The 23,774-nt window shown below is 45.0% G+C and overlaps 1 protein-coding gene across 7 annotated transcripts in view; it reads left to right on the plus strand.

Annotated features, from left to right (window-relative positions):
• Positions 1-23,774, plus strand: part of SHANK2 (SH3 and multiple ankyrin repeat domains 2) — a 468,530-nt gene that overhangs the window by 157,498 nt on the left and 287,258 nt on the right. For all 7 annotated transcript variants that reach the window (XM_075567606.1, XM_075567608.1, XM_075567607.1 and 4 more), the window contains one exon: positions 18,220-18,286. In XM_075567606.1, coding sequence (XP_075423721.1) covers positions 18,220-18,286 — 67 coding nt within the window. The remainder of the gene's footprint in view (positions 1-18,219; positions 18,287-23,774) is intronic.

A 23,774-nucleotide genomic window follows, 5' to 3' on the forward strand; every position in this document is an offset into this window, starting at 1 on the left:
GCCGCTCCTTCTCCCAGGTTCCCCTGCTTCACACACAGTGCCAGTCAGTGTTTTTACTCACTGAGCTGCTCCTTCTCCCAGGTTCCCCTGCTTCACATTCAGTGCCAGTCAGTGTCTTTACTCACTGAGCCGCTCCTTCTCCCAGGTTCCCCTGCTTCACATTCAGTGCCAGTCAGTGTCTTTACTCACTGAGCCGCTCCTTCTCCCAGGCTCCCCTGCTTCACATTCAGTGCCAGTCAGTGTCTTTACTCACTGAGCCGCTCCTTCTCCCAGGTTCTCTGCTTCACACTCAGTGCCAGTCAGTGTCTTTACTCACTGAGCTGCTCCTTCTCCCGAGCATATGCGAATTATATTGTAATTAGCCATTATCTTGAGCACACCTTATCCACTAAACTTACAATATGTCAAATATTAACGTGGCTGAATAAGGTTACGTCAAATAAGTCATGGATCTAGAAAAGCGCAGGGACACGGAATCATGTAAAACCTTTTCACGTATAAAAAGAACAATATAAAATACAGTAATGCCCTAACAGGCAAACAATTCTTTATCGCATATATCACCTGTCTGAGGCTCGGCCAGGTAGTCCGAGTTCTCCACAGGTGGCTCCTGTACTCCGTCCGTTGAGGCTGCTGCTCCGATCAGGGAAATGCGACGTCCGATAGTCTCCTGCTCAGTGTATTCCACTCCAATATACCGCCAACGCTGGCGGAGCAGCCGTGTCTCTCCCGCATGGACAGGACTGTCCCAGAAGGCGAGAAGGAGGGGGGAATGAAGGGAGGAGAGTGCTACTACCAATGGAGCACCCAGCGGGTCTGCCTCCGCGTCCGCGCTGCGAACCTCAGGTCGCGACTGCTCCGTCTCGTTCCACCATGCGCCTCCAGATCCAGGTGATATTGTACTAACGTTGTGGGTGCATACCCACAATGCCCTACGCGTTTCGTGAATACGATTCTCTTCCTCAGGGGTATGTAGCAGATCATAACAGGTGAGTCTTTTTAAATGAGTGTCATCATAATTCAGTCCCAATATTATTGTCACCAATGCACTTTTTATCACACTTATTTTATGTAGAGTTCCTACACCCATTTTGAGATAGTTTAACAAGTGTAACATAGCAAGTTATAACCTTATGACACATTGTTTGGTGATATTCACTTAGCACACCTGATAACTTTTTTATTTTTGATGTTAAATAAGTAATGCCTGGAGCTGCCAAAAGAGGCTACTAAGTATGTAGGCCATTGTATATCATTAACAAGAAGACTAATGGGTGGGGCATGTCCACGTGATCTGGGAAATAAGTAAGCTCCATGCAGGTGAGGACAGCGCATCTCACACAAGCGGACCACGCTGACTGGCACACACGAAACTGGGCCCAGACATCTTCAGAACACCTCTTCCAGACATGCTATCCAGATCAAAAAGTCGCCCCCTCGGGAAGTGGCAAAATTCTTAAAGTAATGGCCAGTGCGACCGGCGGAACATGGCGCCCCTCCCAGCCACGTGGTGGGAGCTCCGACAGGGAATCTACCTCTGGTGCTGAGACCTCACCTCCTCTCTCTGCCAGGGGAATGCTGGGCTATATTAAATACATTAAATCAGCGCTGCATGCTGAATCCCAGCAACTTTGTGGCTGTCTCAGAGGAAATTAACTCCATTACAGAGCACATCACTGAGATGGATGAGATGGAGGTCACAGCGCGCGCGCGCACACACACACACACACACACACCCACACACACACACACCTCTCACTACTCACACTACAGACATTGCTGACTTACAAAAGCAATTACGTGAAATCCTGGGAAATACAGAAGATGCTAAAGATAGATGCAGGTATAATAATATAATAATTAGAAATCTGGATGAGGAAGGGAGCAATGATATACTTGATTCTTAGCTCTCGTGCTTTTTCACATCCCTGGTCCCTGCCTTAACAGAAGAGACACTTCAAACTCACAGGGGGGCCCCAATCCCAAATAATCTGATGGCTGACAAGCCCCAGGACATTACTGCCCCACTTCACTATTTCCGAACTAAAGAGGAAATTCGAAGGTTTTAGGCCCCAAAACTAAATAGATTTTGAGGAATCTATCCTGCAACTTTGGCCAGACCTGGCTGAAGCTACACTAGCCAAGAGGCGGGAATTTCGCACTTTCACAAATATTCTACGGGGAAACCAGATCAAATACAGTATAGGTGGGGTTTTCCCTGTAAGCGGTTGCTTTCCCATGATAATGCATATCAATCCTGGAAATACTGGTTCTTAATGAACACAAGAACCCAGGATGCCTCACCGAAACCTCAAAGACCTGCCTGGTCCAAAGCCACTAAGACCAAACATCGGTGCACAAAAGCAACCTAAAGCTGCGGCAGTGGTCTACCCTCATTTCAGGTTCCTGATCTGGCCTACCTCTTCTTTCCTGGACTCATTGGTCCTCATGCGGGTCATGGGGATCCCTGTGACTCTACCATGTTCCCTCAAGCCACTCAGGTTTTGGGAGATCTTGCTCCTGATGGAGATATGTCCATTTCTATCTTTTTCATTAGTAGATTTTGTCGCCCCCCCCCCCCACCAAGGACTCTCTCCTAGGCAAAGGCTCAGCTCCCAGGCCCAAGCAAAAACACAAGGACTACCCTCGCCCGAGGAGGTCGACCTGGACTGGACTACTGGATCACGCCATCAATTTCAGACTAACTTCATACTAATGCCATCAAGGTAACGGGCCACTAAGGTTCGACTCCAGAGAGACTACTATGATAACATGGGAGAGTCAGGGGGGTCAGGCCACTCAGTTCATGCTGTCCTCCCCTCCACGTTGCACCCCTTTTTATATTGTTGTATATGTTTAACTTTATTTATAAAAATGTTTTACCAGGAAGTAATACATTGAGTTACCCCTCATTTCACGTATGTCCTGGGCACAGAGTTATAACAATACATGGTTACATTAAGAGAACAGAGGTTATAAAGTCAATTCACAGACATTTCATGGACAGATAGAGTTGGATAATTTGGGTGCATGGGATAAAGGGCTGGTGAGTTTCAGATTGAAATAGAGAAGCTTTAACATCACCAAACGGCTCACACCCTTTGGCTGCCCTTCAGCTGCGCCAAAGGCTGTGCGCCTTGGGGGCAACGCAGATGTACACTGGGTGAGGGGGTGGGGGGGGGGTTCAGATTCAATGCAGCTATGAATACAAAGTTCTTTGTCTTCTTGGCTCATTAACATTCCAGTGGTGTGAGGATCGATCTGAGGCCCCGCCCCCGTGACAGGTTCTGTGATGACACATGTGACGCACCTCAAGCCAAGAAAGTTACGCGCAAGCGCTGCACTATCTGGCAAGAGGATCCCACAGGGTTTGGGCTTAGGCTTCGCCCCCGCGACACATCCTGTGCCGACACAGGTGACGTGCCATGAAACAGAGGAAACTACGCGCAGGTGTCACGCTACCAGGATCATGCGGGGGTTAATTCCAACACGCAACGCTGACCCAGGATCACCTCAACATCCTGCACCTGCGCCACACTCCGCCCCCTGACGACCGATTGGGCGGCTGAAGATCGGGTGGTTGAATGATGTTTGCAGTGGCAGCTGCGGGCACCCTGCTCATTGGCTATCAGGCCTTTATATGCTCACCAATCCCTGTTGCAAATTGGCTGAGCATAATCTTCGTTTCGTAACGTAGTGCTTACCCAAGCATCCTGCTGCCTTGTTTTGTTGCCTTGTGCATTCTGCTCCTGTCTTGTTCCCATAGTATTTTGACCTCTGCTTGTACCAGGACCCCCGACTTCTCCAATCCTAGACCTCAGTTTGCATCTGGATCTCTACCTTCTCTACCCCTTGACCCCGACTACTGTCAACGACCATCCGACTTCTCCAACCCTTGACCACGGCGAGCATCACGACTATTCTAACTTCTCCAACCCTGACCCGGCTATACGACCATCACTCTGCACTCCGGACGCGGTCTCGCCTCAGGCTCGCGGTTCCATCCTGTTTGTGGTGAGCACCCGTTACAAGTGGGCGGGGTTGATGTTCCACAAACTATAAGCAAATGTTAACCCTTAGCACGCTGGTCCCGTGCCGAGGGGAGCAGCACTTGGGGAGCCCCATCAGGCGTCCGCCTTTGGGGCAACGCAGATTTTCTGGCTCTTCCTGGGACTGCGTTTGCTCATCTTCCCTCCCCTGCCCTCCTCTATTTTTGCCATCACGGAGCCTCCCAATGACTGGGTTTTATGGCCGTACATTTATTCCCATTATGTTGCTCCATCTCCCCTACAGTCCCCACCCTATTAGTCTTGCAGTGTAGGAGGCAGTAGTATCCTGCGGTAGTTGAGGATGCAGTGTAGGAGGCAGTAGTATCCTGCGGTAGTTGAGGATGCAGTGTAGGAGGCAGTAGTACCCCCCCGGATCAGCGGTGCTGGAGATGGTCCCAGTCCGGGTGTAGAGACAAACATTCACTCGCATCCGCATGGAATCAATCAATGGTGGAGTTTCTCTGAGCTCAGAAGCTCACGCTAGCGTGATGACGTGTCACACAACACAGTTAAGTCCCTACGCGTTTCGTCACAGTCCACCTGACTTGATCAGGGTATGCATAGCAGAGTACACAGGCTCCTTAAATAGCCCATAGTTGCTTAGATACAGCCATATGGTATAATTAGCCTGAAAGTGTACTCAGCTATGCCAATTACGAGATATATTAATGCAGGGAGAACATTCAAAGTGAAGAAACATATATATATTGTACTATGCCACACTAGAAATATACATACAATATAAAAATATATGCAAACTTAAAATAAAATTAAGTGTTACAGAAGAATAATTGATATAGACATAATACTAAAAAAACGAGAATATTAATTTACAGATGCCAACTAAAACTGCAGATGATTCAAGAAAATAGATGATCATCTTACAACTAGACTAGTACCAGAGAATGAGGGTGAACTAACGAGACTAGAACCAGAGAATGAGGGTGAGCTAACAAGACTAGCACCAGAGAATGAGGGCGAGCTAACTAGACTAGCACCAGAGAATGAGGGCGAGCTAACTAGACTAGCACCGGAGAATGAGGGTGAGCTAACTAGACTAGCACCAGAGAATGAGGGCGAGCTAACTAGACTAGCACTAGAGAATGAGGCTGGGCTAACTAGACTAGTACCAGAGAATGAGGCTGAGCTAACTAGACTAGCACAAGAGAATGAGGGTGAGCTAATTGGACTAGTACCAGAGAATGAGGCTGTGCTAACTAGACTAGCACCAGAGAATGAGGCTGTGCTAACTAGACTAGCACCAGAGAATGAGGGTGAGCTAACTAGAAAATGAGGGTGAGTTAGACTGAGAGACATATGATTCCAAGGTAAAAATCCCTATTTGACTGCACACGGCAGTCAACAGATTTAACAGGAGGCCAATTTTGGACCAAACCTAGGTGAAGAGAACAGAACCTCAGGATTCTAGGTGACAACGAGAACTAGAGCGGAACAGGAGGAGAACAGGAAACAAGTTACCAGACATTAGTGTATACTACTGGGTGACCAGAGGTGTGTAGTCTCAATGAACCAATGTACTGGTGCCAATGCATTCATTAAAACCAGCAGGAGCAAGAGCAAATCCAATAGGGCTTACACAGGGTCTTGAGCCTATCCACCCATTCTCCAAGATATATATATATATATAGTGAAAGAAGTCCGCAGCACTCTGGAAGCAAAAATGTATTTATTCATTACATGAGGCAAACCAATGTATCCAGAGCAACGTTTTGGACCTCATTCGGTCCTTGCTCAAGCTTGATAACCTATATGATAACCAATGTGCCACACCTGGCTGAGGTCAAACAGCAGGAAATAAACACGTGGCGTTTGTGTTATAAAAGCGGTTATATGACAGATACTAATACTCCAGAACACAGTGATCCTCAACACAGGATCACTACACAAGTAATACAGCTTGTATCACAACACTACACACATAATACAGTTTATATCACAACACTACACATAAGCGCTGCGCAGGTGTGCGTCAGTGTCAGTTAGGAGTTGGCCACCCGATCCTGGGTACATGGGCCAATATGATGGTGCCGGCACACCATGGGAGCTCTTAATGCACTAAGTGTTGCAGGCCTGTGCTTCCCAAATGTGCTTCTGCACCACTGTAACTGCAGCCATTTCGGTCCCCTCCGAGGGTGATCGACACTCCGTGCACTTTCCGTTGTGGATCTGCTGGGCCTTGCTGCACCCGGTACTGTCCTCCCTCCCTTAGATCTCCACTCTCTCTCAGCGGGACTCAGACTGGCCCTGGGTCACACTCGATCGAGCCTGAACGCATTCAGGCTCATGCAGATCTGGCTCCATGTGTCATGGCCGCCCCTCTTAAAGTCTCCTCTTCCTCTTAGTCCCACCTCTTCCACGGCCTTTGTCATTGGCTGCTCTGATGTCCATCACCAGTCACATGCCCATAGCACACAGGAGAGGAACCTACCAGGGGCAGTGTGAGTGTGTTACTTGTGTAACACCCCTATCCCCCCCTTTCATTTGCTAGTACCAATTCCTTACCTGCTACGCCACAGGATTGGTGTATTAAAACAGACTATAAATATACTAAACCTCTGCAGCACACTCAGTGGACTGCACTGTGTACTATATGTTAAGTTCGCTTTTAGAGCCTGTGACATCACACAATCCCTGTGCCTTGGAGGTAGAGAATTGCTAATAGCATATGAATGGTCCTTGGTATACAGAATTGGTGTGATGTCACAGACTCTATAAATATACTTAACCTCTGCAGCACAGTGCACTGGACTACACTGTGTACAATATGTTAAGTTTGTTTTTGGAGTTAGACCACACCAATTCTGTGCGTCGCAGGTAGAGAATTGGTCTTGTAAATGAAAGGTCCAGCGTTCGATTCCTGTATGATGGTATAATTTATAAATGATAAAATATATAAAATTATACATTGTAATTAACATAAAATAATTTATAAATTATTTTATTTTACTTATAATGTTGTGGGAGGTTGCGTCCATATGAGAGAAAAAAATCAGGAAGTCAGACAGTGACAAGTGTTCGTTGCTAAACCAGGACAGGTTTATTCATTTGACAGTTTGTACAGATGGATTTCTATGTACCAGCTAGAAGCAGCAGCAAAGAATAAGAATAAGAATAATAATAAGAATAATAATAATAATAATAATAATAATAATAATAATAATATCTGCAGTGAAGTACAACCTTCACCTTCCACTCTCACTCTGATCTTCCAGCTGATCCCTCCTTAAATAGCATCAGACACCTGGTTCATTTAGGATCAAACCAAGTTCAGCCAACCACACAGGGGAAACATTTCCAAAAAATACACAAATTTAGAAAACATAAACTTGGCCTCACAAATACAGTTTTCTACAACAAAACAAAAGTAAATATCAACTGCATGTTTTTACTCTTGCAAAATAAGAAGTTACTCAATTGCAGTATCACCTGCCTTTAAACCCCTACAAATGGTATTATCCACCATATATGGTATTGCTGGCAGGAACCGCCCTCTCCTTTTACAGATTCTGCCCAACAGCAAACACCAAACCACCTTACCAAATCCTGCCACAGGTATAGTTCAGGTAAGAGTTTGTCTATATTTATTATACCTGGCCATTAATAATTAGCCCCCCTTCATCCCTGCTAGAACTGCCTGCATGTGTAAAATACATTAATTGTGCAGCAAATAAACCATTCCTGCCTCCATGTGACTGCCTTCAGGACACCACATGAAAAGTTAGTAAAGTTTAGGGGAACATAGAGTAACGATAGCTGGGCCCAGCAAAAAGAAAACAGAAAAGACAGACACAAGTGGTGCACTAATTGCAAGAAAACAAATTTGCACTTTACTCTACGCACAAATTTACAAGTAGCCCTGTCACAAATGTATCATTTATAAATTATTATTTTATTTATTTTATAATATTCCTAATAACCTCACTTAGTATCTGAGCCTTATTCCTAATAACCTCACTTAGTATCTGAGCCCTATTCCTAATAACCTCACTTAGTATCTGAGCCCTATTCCTTATAACCTCACTTAGTATCTGAGCCCTATTCCTTGTAACCTCACTTAGTATCTGAGCCCTATTCCTTGTAACCTCACTTAGTATCTGAGCCCTATTCCTAATAACCTCACTTAGTATCTGAGCCCTATTCCTAATAACCTCACTTAGTATCTGAGCCCTATTCCTAATAACCTCACTTAGTATCTGAGCCCTATTCCTAATAACCTCACTTAGTATCTGAGCCCTATTCCTAATAACCTCACTTAGTATCTGAGCCCTATTCCTAATAACCTCACTTAGTATCTGAGCCCTATTCCTAATAACCTCACTTAGTATCTGAGCCCTATTCCTAATAACCTAACTTCGTATCTGAGCCCTATTCCTAATAACCTCACTTAGTATCTGAGCCCTATTCCTAATAACCTCACTTAGTATCTGAGCCCTATTCCTAATAACCTCACTTAGTATCTGAGCCCTATTCCTAATAACCTCACTTAGTATCTGAGCCCTATTCCTAATAACCTCACTTAGTATCTGAGCCCTATTCCTAATAACCTCACTTAGTATCTGAGCCCTATTCCTAATAACCTCACTTAGTATCTGAGCCCTATTCCTAATAACCTCACTTAGTATCTGAGCCCTATTCCTAATAACCTCACTTAGTATCTGAGCCCTATTCCTAATAACCTCACTTAGTATCTGAGCCCTATTCCTAATAACCTCACTTAGTATGGTATAGGGGTGTGTGTATGTGTCCATTGGCAATAACAATATAGCAATATACATTATAATTAAAAATAAAATAATTATTTTATATAATAAGTTAATTATTTTATTTCAATTTTAATTCAAATGTATAATTTATCAATAATGAATATTTTATCATTTATAAAATGTATAAATGATACCATATCATACAGCACACACAGCTGTCTCTTACACATACAAGTACTCTGTAATTCCATCCCTATATACCAATAGGAACCACATAGTATCTACGCACACTTTTAGTAACGCTACCTACCGCCTCTTACATTTCCACACCTACCCTCACCATTGATATACACTCCCAATCCACACACACCTTTTGTAAAGCACTGTATACACTGTGGGTACATTTATATTTACACACACACACACACTTGAATTAAAATGTGTGTTGTGTGGTATGAAGGTCGTTTTGTGACTTCATGCGCTTTGGAATTGAAGTCTCGCGCATTGCGTGATCATGTTGAGTGCCTGTTTAATACAATTTAAATGGAAACAGAATTTTGTGTACGTTTGTATGTGTAACTTGTACTACTAAATATAAATGATTAGTGTAGTATTGTTAATAATAGCCGTACTGTTAACCTATGTAATGAAACCTCCGTGCTGCGGGAAACCCACTCGTTGTTACAGAGAAACTTCATTCTGCGCTAACGATACAAACAGACTTTTTAAGATTTGCACCAGGTTCAACTTGGCGATTTTGACGCTGCACGCAAGTGCTGCACGGTTTGTCATTTTCATGCGTCAATTTTACGCCCAAAAACGCCATTTGCAAAGATTTCTTTTTTCACAAAGGCAGAAATACATCAATAAATACAAATAAAGCAGCCATTAAATGTGACGAGCACGGTCTAATGTAATCCATTATCTTTCAGTAAAGTGTCTGCTTTCCTCGTGATTTATCTCAGAAACATCTCTCCCGACTCGCGCAGAACGGAGAGCAGCTCTTGGTAACTCAAGTGTCCACAAGTATATATTAATGTAAGTGCTGAGTACAAGTAGCTAACAGCAGATCTGAACAGGACGGAAACCTCTGTGCTCCGTTGTATGAGTTTATAGCACGAAAGAGGAGCGAATAAATCCAGCATTTGTTTCATAAACGAAATACTTCTGCGTTGTTAAAAAAAAAAAAAAAAAAAGCTTTGTATCATTTTGGGGATGAATATAGATTAATTAGCTATTAGGATTCACCGATTTTAATTTTTGAGAACAAAGCAAAACATCTACAAATGGAAATTCAACATGAATTAAAGTTACGCGTCACAATCACGTTTAACGTATTTATTCTATATTGTATCATTTTCCTTCCATATTTGTACCGCTTCATGTCGCATTTTTAAGCGGAAGGTCCCCTGGTGCCATCAAAGATACGAACCGCGCCATATCAGCGTGTCCCCTGCGCTGTCTGATCTTAGCCCGGTGCTAACACTAATTCTGCGTGTCCCCTGCACTGTCTGATCTTAGCCCGGTGCAAACACTAATTCTGCGTGTCCCCTGCACTGTCTGATCTTAGCCCGGTGCAAACACTAATTCTGCGTGTCCCCTGCGCTGTCTGATCTTAGCCCGGTGCAAACACTAATTCTGCGTGTCCCCTGCACTGTCTGATCTTAGCCCGGTGCAAACACTAATTCTGCGTGTCCCCTGCACTGTCTGATCTTAGCCCGGTGCAAACACTAATTCTGCGTGTCCCCTGCGCTGTCTGATCTTAGCCCGGTGCAAACACTAATTCTGCGTGTCCCCTGCACTGTCTGATCTTAGCCCGGTGCAAACACTAATTCTGCGTGTCCCCTGCGCTGGCTGACCTTAGCCCGGTGCTAACACTAATTCTGCGTGTCCCCTGCGCTGTCTGACCTTAGCCCGGTGCTAACACTCATTCTGCGTGTCCCCTGCACTGACGGATCTTAGCCCGGTGCAAACACTAATTCTGCGTGTCCCCTGCGCTGGCTGACCTTAGCCCGGTGCAAACACTCATTCTGCGTGTCCCCTGCGCTGGCTGATCTTAGCCCGGTGCAAACACTAATTCTGCGTGTCCCCTGAGCTGGCTGATCTTAGCCCGGTGCAAACACTCATTCTGCGTGTCCCCTGCACTGGCTGACCTTAGCCCGGTGCTAACACTAATTCTGCGTGTCCCCTGCACTGTCTGACCTTAGCCCGGTGCAAACACTAATTCTGCGTGTCCCCTGCGCTGTCTGATCTTGCCCGGTGCAAACACTAATTCTGCGTGTCCGCTGCACTGACTGATCTTAGCCCGGTGCAAACACTAATTCTGCATGTCCCCTGCACTGAGTGATCTTAGCCCGGTGCAAACACCAATTCTGCGTGTCCCCTGAGCTGTCTGATCTTGCCCGGTGCAAACACTAATTCTGCGTGTCCCCTGCACTGACTGATCTTAGCCCGGTGCAAACACTAATTCTGCATGTCCCCTGAGCTGTCTGGTCTTAGCCCGGTGCAAACACTAATTCTGCGTGTCCCCTGCGCTGTCTGACCTTAGCCCGGTGCAAACACTCATTCAGCGTGTCCCCTGAGCTGTCTGGTCTTAGCCCGGTGCAAACACTAATTCTGCGTGTCCCCTGCGCTGGCTGATCTTAGCCCGGTGCAAACACTAATTCTGCGTGTCCCCTGCACTGACTGATCTTAGCCCGGTGCAAACACTAATTCTGCGTGTCCCCTGCGCTGGCTGATCTTAGCCCGGTGCAAACACTAATTCTGCGTGTCCCCTGCACTGACTGATCTTAGCCCGGTGCAAACACTAATTCTGCGTGTCCCCTGCACTGGCTGACCTTAGCCCGGTGCTAACACTAATTCTGCGTGTCCCCTGCGCTGGCTGACCTTAGCCCGGTGCTAACACTCATTCTGCGTGTCCCCTGCACTGTCTGATCTTAGCCCGGTGCAAACACTAATTCTGCGTGTCCCCTGCACTGGCTGATCTTAGCCCGGTGCAAACACTCATTCTGCGTGTCCCCTGCACTGACTGATCTTAGCCCGGTGCAAACACTAATTCTGCGTGTCCCCTGCGCTGGCTGATCTTAGCCCGGTGCAAACACTAATTCTGCGTGTCCCCTGCGCTGGCTGATCTTAGCCCGGTGCAAACACTAATTCTGCGTGTCCCCTGCGCTGGCTGATCTTAGCCCGGTGCAAACACTAATTCTGCGTGTCCCCTGCACTGGCTGATCTTAGCCCGGTGCACTGTAACATGACTGCAGAAGTTTGTGCCTCCAAGGCTAACTACTTGGCCAATTTGCAGAGTCGGGGAGCACGAGCTTCACATGTTCACCTGTCCTTAGCGTGTCCCCTGCACCGCATGTTCACCTGTCCTTAGCGTGTCCCCTGCACCGCATGTTCACCTGTCCTTAGCGTGTCCCCTGCACCGCTTGTTCACCTGTCCTTAGCGTGTCCCCTGCACTGACTATACCTGACATCTGAGGGCTATTTTAAGATCCTTGTCTTGTCACTGTCACAGCACAGATGGAAGCATGAATATTATTTGGAGGAGCGCACACCCGCAGAACTAAGAAATAGTTGCTAAGAGAGAGATTTTTTAATAAGTAAGCAGCAATTATTGGCAGATCGCTCGGTCGCGGCGTTAGCAGCAGCATACATTTCAGAGGAGGATATCAGAGGCGAGGAATAGTCTCGGATGAGAAGAGCGCTGTCCCCCAGCACTGCAAGAGAAGGCGAATGTTCCTTTCCACAAAGCAACGTGGAGAATTCACCTGAAAGGTAATGTCAGGGCCCTGAGCAAGTATTCCTTTTACTATCAGCCGGGGCACTGAGACAGCCACCAAGTGTGCAACTACCTGCTATTAACCCCTGTGTATCCAGAGGGGACTCCTTCACGTCACTGCAGCACAAGGTGCAGTGTTGGTCTTCACTGCACAGCTGCTGCTTTCGAGACCCTCTGGGAAATGTCACGTTATTTATATATTATATAACATGTATGCAGGCATTTCGATAGCAACAGCTTTATCTTAATTGTCATGTGTTTTGACCATGATGCATGTAAGGAATTAGGAGATAATAAATTAACCATTTAACCTTCACAAGGATGTCATTTTTAAATGAAAGAGGCATGTATTGAAATCAGCTCCAATAATGGTTCCAGCCAGCATCACGTCCTGATGTTTGTTGTATGGGAATTATGCAACGTGGCGTCTTCAGTTCATTTGATATCTTACATCCAGCTGTTTGGGTAAAGGTTAAATAGGTCAGCTGGGTCTTACTTTTGAGAAGTGGCTGCTTGATTTATTTCTGTAAAATATCATCACTTTTTCTCATGTGAATTTACTTGCTTTTTGCTGCTAGCAGTTCTCTCATCTACTGCATCTACATTATATGTTACACATAGACAAATACCCCTGTATGTGCAAGCAAGTATAAGCCGTGTTTTAATAAGGACAATGTATATTATAGCCATCAGCCACATCATATATTGTATATTATTGGTCCACACTTCGATCCCTGTTTTCAGCTGTAAATAGCATGTTTCCAGGGCTACTTCTCCAGAAAACCATGTTACATAGTAGATGAGGTTGAAAAAAGACGTACATCCATCAAGTTCAACCTATGCTAAATTTAGACCACAGATACTTTAGCCTATATATATACTATACTTACTTATTGATCCAGAGGAAGCAAACAAAAAACCCCAGTGACATATCATCCAATGATATCTCATAAGGGGAAAAATAAATTCCTTCCTGACTCCAAGAATTGGCAATTGGATTAATCCCTGGATCAACATCCTACCCATGTATACTTATTTGGTGTATCCCTGTATACCTTTCCTTTTTAAAAAGATGTTCAACCATTTTTTTAACAAATCTGTTGTATCTGCCATCACAGTCTCCATGGGTAATGAATCCCACACTGTAACTGCCCTTACTGTAAAGAACCCTTTCATTTGTTGCTGGTGAAATCTCGTTTCCTCCAACCTTAAGGCCTCGGTCCCGCTGCGCTCGTTGGCGCGGGCGGCAATGTAGCGAGTTCCCCACCAGCAGGGGAATCCTCGCGAGCCGGTCCCGGTCCCCACTGGTGGCACAGCTGACTACACGCTGTCGCGCGTCAGCCGCTGGAGACACCAGAGAATGGTGTTTTCTAGCTTTGACGCGTGACGTGGTGTGGCTGTGAGCCAATGGGGAGGGGAGGCTGCGGGAGGAGGAGAGGCTTCGGGGAGCGGGGAGGAGTGTGGAGTGAAAGCAGGTGAGTGCCTTTCTCTGTGTGTGTGTCTGTGTGTGTGCGTGCGTGCCTGTCTGTGTGTGTATGTGTGTGCCCGAGTGCGTGAGTGCCTGCCTCTGTCTGTCTGTGTGTGTGTGTGTGTGTGTGTGTGTGTGTGTGTATGAGTGCGTGAGTGCCTGCCTGTGTGTGCGCGCGTGTGTGTATGAGTGCGTGAGTGCCTGCCTGTGTGTGTGTGTGTGTGTGTATGTATGTATGAGTGCCTGCGTGTGTGTGTGTTTAATACTTACCGAAGCTCCAGCTCCAGCCCGAGTCCGTGGAGGGAGGGGGGGGGGGGAGAGTAGCGGGTCCCTCCGCTCAAGCCACGCCCCCCCTCCCTGTCAAACCGCCCACCACCCGCCCACCTCCCGCTCCGGCTCCCGCTCCCTACAGACCGCATATCGCGGTCTGTGTATCTCAGCGCACCGCCTGTCAGCAGTGCGGGTGCGCTGACTCTGGGAGCGGGGCCTTAGCCTAAGGGATAGCCCCGAGTCCTTTGTACTGCCTGTGGGATGAATAGTTCTCTTGAAAGCTCCTTGTATTTTCCCTGAATATATTTGTATATAGTTATCATATCCCCTCTTAGACGCCTCTTTTCTAATGTAAATAAATCTAATTTAGCTAGCCTCTCCTCATAAGTTAGAATGTCCATCTCCCGTATTCATTTGGTGGCTCTCCTCTGCACTCTCTCTAGTTCCATAATGTCTTTTCTTAGGAGTGGTGCCCAAAACTGTACTCCATATGAATGCTCTAGAGAAATATCTGAGACATAATTGGCCCTTATTCTGTAAGGTGTGCTAAGTGCAGATGGCATTGCCAATCACGCCTTACAGAATAAGGGGCGCTGTCTCCCTGCGGGGTATTACATCGCATGCGGCTTCTTACATGATCATTTCTTACAAAAGGTCTTGGGATTGTTTTTGGTCTCATCAAATCAAAGCCAGAAGATATCCCATAAGGGGCACGTCTGTGCCAGGCACCATTGTTCCGATCCTGTACATAACACTCAGTTTGCAGAGGCGGATATCTTTCATATTCCTTCCTTCTGCAACTAGGGCAAAACGTGTAAAAAAATATCAAATGCATTCATTAGTTACAATGACGTTTTTTCACAACTTGGATGTTAAACATTAATTTAATAAAAGGTCATCAAACTTTGGCCAAAGAAACTGGTCAGAAATTACCTGAACACGCGGGTTCTGTCACTAACCCTATCACTGCCAGGGATCAGCAACACATCGCACAGGGATTCTCACCTAGACATGAAAAATACCTTTATACATAGATGCACACGACCTCTTTACTGCAAAGGGTGTTTGTGCCCTTGATTTGAACCCCCACACCGCCATCTTTAAATCTGCCGGGCTTCACAATGCACAGTAAACCAGCAGTAACCATTGCTCTGCCCACGTGTGTACGTGGCTCGGTGGCTGTGCTGTGGGCCACTTGATCAGTGACATGTACAAGCCCAATGATCACCAGAATGGGATATTTGGGGGTTTCGCCGCGACAAAATGACCGCCGGCGATCGGGCGCGGATGGATCCTCCACCTCTGGAATCCCCGCCGGCTGCCACATCTGAAGTAAGTTTTATTAGCGGTTAGGGTAGGGGGTTTAATTTACAGGGTTTTAGCGGTTAGGGTAGGGGTTTTAGGATAAGGGTTTAGGGTACGGGATTTTAGGTAGGCGGTGTTAGGTTAAGGGATTAGGGTAGGGAGTTTTAGGGTAAGGGATTAGGGTACGGGATTTTAGGTAGGCGGTGTTAGGTTAAGGGATTAGGGTAGAGAGTTTTAGGATAAGGGATTTAGGGTAGGATTTTTTAGGGTAAGGGATTAGGGTACGGAGTTTTAGGGTAAGAGATTATGGTATGGGGTTATAGGGTATGGGTGTTTAGGCTGTTAGCGGCTAAGTGGCCGGGGGCAGAAGGTTCCGGCGGCAAAGTACCGGCAGTCACTTGGTTGCGGTTAAACGGGTACAACCAAATGGCCTAGATCGATGATCGCTGGGTTTCTGGGATAAACATCCCAAGGTAACGACTCCGTGAGCTTCAACGCGGGGTGCTGAGGGAGACCCCAATATGCCTTCAACGCGGGGTGCTGAGGGTGACCCCAATATGTCTTCAACGCGGGGTGCTGAGGGTGACCCCAATATGCTTTCAACGCGGGGTGCTGAGGGTGACCCCAATATGCTTTCAACGCGGGGTGCTGAGGGTGACCCCAATATGACACCCAGTGTTTCGTTTAATTATTATCTTTCATTTATAATACACCAATATATTCCGTAGGGCAGTACAATAGGGTTGGAGGCCGAAAACAGTAAAATAACCAGTATTAACGTACTTTGTTACATTAGGTAAGGAGCGCCCTGCCCTGAGGAGCTAACACTCTATAAGAACGGGTACGTGGAAACCAAAGGCGCAGGGGGTTCAAATATCTCACCCAGACCAATAACATAGCAGCTGTAATATCAGCGAAAGGCTGTATACATGTCTGTATACATGTCTGTATACATGGCTGTATATACATGTCTGTATACATGGCTGTATATACATGTCTGTATACATGGCTGTATATAAATGTCTGTATACATGGCTATATCCATGGCTGTATATACATGTCTGTATACATGGCTGTATATACGTCTGTACACATGGCTGTATATACATGGCTGTATATACATGTCTGTACACATGGCTGTATACATGGTTGTATATACATGTCTGTACACATGGCTGTACACATGGCTGTATACACGTCTGTACACTGATGTGGAAACGCTCATGATAATCTCACACATTTTCAATGGTCAGTATCTGAACATCTCAGACTGCTGTTGGTGTCACACAGTACATCTATTATATAAGCAAACTAACTTTCCTGTCAGTCTAAAGGCCTTTGTTGCACAGGGATTTTAATAGCAATAAATACACTTTATTTTTATATGTTATTGTTCGTCGTATTTTATTAGTAATTTTTGTATAAAAAATAAATAAAATAAAAAATAAATTATCGGGGTCACTTCTTGCTTCCTACTGGTTTGAAAGTTTTTTATTTACTCTTGTCTGGCTAATTGTTGATCTGCAAAACTTCTATGAATAATGGGGAGTCGACATATTGCAAGCTGTCACTTCCCGGAGTTTCCATGGAAAGAAAGCACATTGCACACTCTCCAGATTTCATTTTCCATCTGCAAAAAAGCCTTTTTGTGACCAGAATACATCTTCGTAAAACAGCCGCACAGAATTGCAAGTCGCTGATCAGTCCCAAATGTTTCTAAACAGCTGTTTGTTTTATTTCCCCAGCATTTCAGCAAGCTAGCATTGTCAGGCTATTCTTCTCTGATGTAACCGGCTGTTAGTTTTATTCAAACATCCTCAATATCATTTGATTCAATGCGTTCTGCAGTGCGTGGCTTTTTTAAGAAGCCTTGATTAGCACTTGTGGGCTGTTACAATGAAAAGAAGTCATCTGAATATAAAATAACTTACAAAGCTGAAAGAAAACCAACAAAGGCGTTTTATTGGGTCACAAAACAGGCTTCAGAAATATAATCTGCTTGTTTTCTCTCTCTCCAGATCCCAGCGCCCTGTAACAAAACTTCCTAAACTGCTCTGCAACCAAAGGTTGTTAGCTTTCAAAATGATGTTAGGATAATGATTAGCGCTCGGCCAGAGGTTATTTAGTGTGTTGTGTCTGATAGCGTACGCTCAATACCTGAGACATTAGTTTAAAGGTAGTCCTCGCTATCCAACGTTTCACATCACAAGGAATGGCATTTCCAACGCTTTACAATGCAACCCTAAGGGCCATTTTTTGATGCTGGAATGCGCTATCCAGCGCCTGAATGCGTTATCCAACGCTCACCGCCACTGATTAACACGGGACTCCCTATCTAACGCTACTTCCAGAACGGATCCCGTTGGATAACCGAGGACTGCCTGTATTGGCTTATTTAGTAACGACGTGCCAGAGGAGATGCGTTCTGTTAGCTGCAGACGCGGCCAGTGACTGGGCGCTAGGATCTTTGGCGTCTCTGCACATCTGCAGCTGCACAATCTCCTGACATACTGTACACAGGCTGGTCTCCTCCTGCGCTCATCAAAACCATTTACCTTCTCACAGTGCAGAATCCCTCGCTCGCATCTGCTAATTAATTACACTTTTTTTTTCTCATTGCAGGTGGCTATTATTGCAGGAAATTTTGAACTTGCGGAGTTTATTAAAAACCACAAGGAAACGGATATTGGTAAGTAAATGGACATGTTTTTTTTTTTTTTTTTACGTGTACAATCATTCATTTTAATTTGTTTTTGCTGGATTGGGTCAGCTGTTCGGGTCCATCTGTTAGCGTGTGCTAGGGATCCATGGAGCACAACATTGTATCATAAGGGGGCAACAGCACCAATCGAAAAGTTATCACATAAATATCACAGAGGGACATACAATAGAAATCTGAGTGTTACTTTAGTGTCAGCTGCTCTTCCAGCCCCAGCGCCAGGAAGTACTCTATTGTCAAAGAACTAAAAGCTGTAGAGATCAGAGAGGGCAGCCTCCGTGTGTAGAGAGAGACCCCCTCCCGCTTCTTCGTAACGCGTGTATTGAGCCCAAACACATTTTATTCTGGTTGTAAGACGATAGAGTTACAGCAGAATGAATTCAGGCGTCGCCAGCTGAACACTTGCGTTTCCCACATACAGAAGTGGTGGGTTTTTTACACAGTGACCATTACCAGAGAGGAATTCAGAACAAGCTTCGGGTGTTGAATGTTATCTATATTTCTAGTACATAATTAAAGGTTTATAAACTTGAGTTCGCTCCTTCCTACAAGCCTGAAAGTTTAGTTTATACCCATATGTATTTCTCATTGCTCGGCCATCCATATACCGGTGTCGTCACTATGTATCTGCAATCTGAATGTCTCTTCAGTTGCTAAATGAGTACAAAAGCATTCTCGTATTCTTCTTGCGCGTCAGTTATCCTATAGACATGGGAACAACTTATTGATAATTAGATGTCTTCAAGACTTCAAAACTTCTGCTGTTTCCCACATGTTTAACACCGTTTGTAACTGTAACTTGTGATGTTGTCCACATTACTCTGTGCCCGGGACATACGTGAAAACGAGAGGTTACTCACAATGTATATTTTCCTGCTTAAATATTTTATAAGTAAAACAAAATTAAAGAACTCATAAGCACATATTCACAAAGCGCTGTTAAAGCAGCAAAACATGTGAAATCTTATGTTTGTTTTCTTAAAACTTTTTTTTAATGAGTTTTAAAGCATCCTTTGATTTCTATAGCAGGGTTTAACCCACCTTCCCAGCAGTGCAAGATCTTTGCAACACTTTCCTGTTTAGGATAATTTGTTGCAACTGTCCCCAGCAGTTTGAGCTGCAACTATAACAATAGATAATGTTACCTTAGTAATATAAGGGATACATTGTAGCTGCTGCGTTACACTGACTGAAGCAGCCATTATGTTAGTAACACCATAAGGATTTTGACAGATTTATAACAGGAACACCAAACGATTGTCAGCTTACTGTAGTTAAGAATGTACAAATATACATTGTCACACGCTTTACATATGTAAAGGAGAAGAATGTGGAAAGTAGTATTTATTGCTGCTTTAAGTCAGAGTCCGTAGCGTGACGTTACCTAAACCAGGACTGGACATTCTATTCCCTGAGTTAACACCGTGTCATCAAAGGTAATTAGTCGCAATGCAATGGCCGTTATTGCGTTGTTGTTGCATTAACTTCCAATAACATGATATTAGGTACGTCTTCGCGTTACTCCAATCCTGACCCTGAAATAGGTATTTATCTCGAGTCGGAAAAGAGATGAGGGAAATAACTGCGTAAATAATGCTACGTTAGGTAAATCATACCTACGTGTGTTGTTACACTTACCCAGACCCGGCAAAACCCCTATTTCAGGGTATAAATGTGAGTAACTCCTGTTATATACGACGCAACCAATGTAACGCGGCGTCTCCGTGTTCACCTTTAATGTTAGAGGATATGCGATGTGATGGTACGGCATGATTTGCACGTCGTTATCGCTAATGTATATTATAGTTGGCTCTATGCTCTTTACAGGAGAAAACACGGCGTTCACATCATGTTACAGCTCAACCCCGTTATAGCGCGATCCGTTACAACGCGAATCCGCTTATTACGCGATGCGAGCGTGGCTCCCAATGTTCGTATTTATGAATACTTTACAACACGATTATTGGTATCTTAAATACTTTATTGTACAACGCATACAATGGTACATTATTTCTAACGCGATTCGCTTATAGCGCGATGTGATTCTTTGGACCCCAAGCACCGCGTTATAAGGGGGTTGAGCTGTATTATCTTTTGAAGATACACGGTTAGTGTTTACATGACATTATGTGGCATTACATGACATTATGTGACATTACATGACATTACGAGACTGATCAGTGCGCAGTCAGAATACAATCATTCCCTTCGGAGTTATGTAACCGCCAGTAATGCATGTTCGGCGTGCGATCAGGGAACGTAGCTAACGCTTTCATGAACGTTAATCAATCATCATATTAACTCCCTCACCACCAGAGAGGTCTATAACCATACCGGCAGACATGTTGTGCATTGAATTATTCATGCGATATTTATCTGGGTCAGTGCTGGTAAATGAAACCTGCATTGGATATGTTTGATTGTAGAAGTAGATGCAAGCACTTGGATATACATAGTTACAGTTACATTTCGAACTCCAGGAGGTTGGCATATTATTTTGCATGCGTGGAGAATATACAGCTCACGTATTTGCAGTATTATTATCAATAATATGAGGAATACCCTGCGTTGTCCGGAAACACCTTACCATAAACATATTACAGAAAAGACCGCTGGTGACTAAGACCATTAAGCACAACTCAGAAACCAGTGTGTACCAGTGTGTACCAGTGTGTGCCAGTGTGTATCCTACATAGTATTAGGAGGTGCGTGAATGATGTGCCAGATACAGTATGTGCGGTTATTGCATATACGTGTCATTTCTAATGATCATAACACAGATGACCAGCATGGTATTTTATTTTCTGAACATGGGAGAATAATGCAGGTTGTGTTCCCTGCTGGGGCTTTTAGTTGTAATGTTGTGTAAGATTGCTGCATATTGATTGGGTTCTAGTGGCTTGGCCACAGATGGAGACTAAAGCCTGCTCCTTCTGCCCTGCTCCAGAGGCTGCTGTGTAATTGCTGTAACTGCATCTGTCAAAATCTCCAAGGAGACAAATCTAGGAAGTGCAGGCACAGTAGGAAAAAAAAAATGTTTACTTGGCATTTTAATAATCATCTCGGGGTATTAAAGAATGAATTACCATCGTTGCTGGAGCATCAGATTATAGGATGACCTGAGATGAGAGCTACTGTAACGTTTTACAAACCGCCAGAGATCACCAAAATATACAGTGCGTTCACTTTTTAGTAGCGTGTCCCAGAGATCAGTATCAAGGAATGAGGCAGCCACACTGCTTGGGTCATAAAAGCACCGCAGTGATGGGAGTATGGATACTTAATAACAATACTTCAATGCTTTTGTCAAAATTGCGGAAATTCATAGATTCAACAATTTTCCTGGAAACTCCTTCCAAAGGGTTATTCCGTCGACGTATATAACATAACATGACAGGGCAGCAGGGGATAGGGACTGTGACAGACGCATGGACACTTATATTATATATATTTATTTATAACAACGTTTATATAGCGCCGCTGAGGAAACGTTACTAAATGCTAAGTTGTTATGAAGGACATACAGATATAATTGGGTGTTAAGGTTTGGCATATTTGTTAAGAAAGGAAGGAGGATGGATCAATGGCATTGAAAAATATATCTAATTCTAGGCACTATGTTTCCACTGGATTCTTCTTCTCCTTTCAGTCGCGTACGACTTTCGGCCACTCTATCGGTCAGTGTGCTCCATATCTTCCGATCTCTCACGGCTTCTTTCAATTCTGCTACGTTCAGTCCAGTGTCTTTCTTGATGGTATCTAGCCAGCGAGTTCTTGGGCGGCCTCTTCCTCTCTTGCCACCGATCATTCCAAGCACGACGTCCTTCTCAAGCGACTCGCTTCGCATGATGGGACCAACATAGGAGAGCTTCTGCCTTGTGATCTTGGGCCCCAGTGAGATTTTCAGTTTGGTCCGTTCCAGAACTGCTTGGTTCGTTATTGTGGCTGCCCACGGGATGCGGAGCACACGTCTCCAGCAATATTACAGAACCACGATTAGAGTGAAAATGAACCGGCACGATTAACCACAAGTTTTCTTTAAGGAATAAGGCCTCAGTTGGCAGCTGTGATCCAAGCATGGTGGACTGAGCTGGATTCCTGGCACAGGTTTAATCAGCAGAACCCTCTACAAATGGCTCACGATGCACATTCTCTGCTCTGGCATTCCTCCCTTCCCAAATTAATTAGTTGCCATTCTTTTCCTTTTTTTTAATTTTTATTTTATTCATTTCAGAGTACGGGGTAAGTAATAGATTAAAACCTGTGGCGAGTAGGAAAAGTTAATCCCTGATTGTTTTCATCCAGCCTACAGCTGTCTCCGAGTAAATGAGCACAGCCTGTTTAGTCGGCAGCATGTGCTAAACGCTGCATTTACTATGGCTGCTAAAAGATGGGGTTACCGAATGGAGGCGGCGATAAGCCGGGGATCTGAGGCTCCCCTTAGATATACTGAAGCAGATATTAAATACATTACAAGATGATAACCTTCTGCTTTGGATAACCGCATTGGAAGCTTTCTGGGGGCCTGGCTGTGACTTGTCAGATGGATTGAATGACATGGGCTGTTCCTCTTCGTGCGAGACAGGTTGGTCCTCTCGTTGTTCCCACGCCCCGCAGATAGAAGCGAGATGCTTTGTTTTTCTATTTTGGAGCTGGTGTGCGAGTTTCTGGAGTCGATTAACAGACTAACAAATACTTGGATACTGTTGCTAGGTTTCCAGTCGGAGAGCCTGTATAATTATATGTGGATGTGTGCGGGTGCCTTTAAATCCGTTTTATTTTTAATGTAATAATTTTAAAGACACTTCTATAATTACTACAGAAAGTAATGTGTAGTTGGTACAATCTGGCAGGGAAGTGCACACATCTGTTCTCTGATATAGATGTAACGGATTATGTGAGTAGGGTTCATTAAAATGTGCTTTTGTATTGCGTGTCCCTTTTAATGCAATTTGTGCTCATACGGTTCGGCTGCGTCCATAGAAGGACAAGCCGCGCTGAGCCGTGCGAACGCTCCGCGCTGAGCCCCTGCATCCTCAATGAGGATGTCTTTAGAGGGGGCTCACGCGAGCGTCCGCAGGCGTGCTGAGGAGTTGTATTTTTCAGCCGACAGCCAAGCTGTTTTTCAGCGCACTGTCGGCTGAAAACATCCAATCGGTGCGAAGCAGTGTCAACGTCACCGCGCCGTGACGTTGACATCAGTTCGTCGCGGACGATTGGCCCAGCGACATCACTGCCCCGCCTCTCCCCACCTCCCCCCCGCCTCCCTATGGCGCCCGCTGGCTCGCCTGCATGTGCATGAAATTGCACAGCTTCAACAGGCGAGCCTCAGTGTCAGCGCTGTTCAGCACGGCTCCCCCCCCCTCTATGGACGCAGCCTTCCATTCACATTGGAGAGATGCTGTGTGATGCAGCATACGGCAGCCATATATTTTAACCAGATTGTTATTATTTAATT

The sequence above is a fragment of the Ascaphus truei genome, chromosome 12 (assembly GCF_040206685.1).
Source record: "Ascaphus truei isolate aAscTru1 chromosome 12, aAscTru1.hap1, whole genome shotgun sequence".
Lineage (NCBI taxonomy): Eukaryota > Metazoa > Chordata > Amphibia > Anura > Ascaphidae > Ascaphus > Ascaphus truei.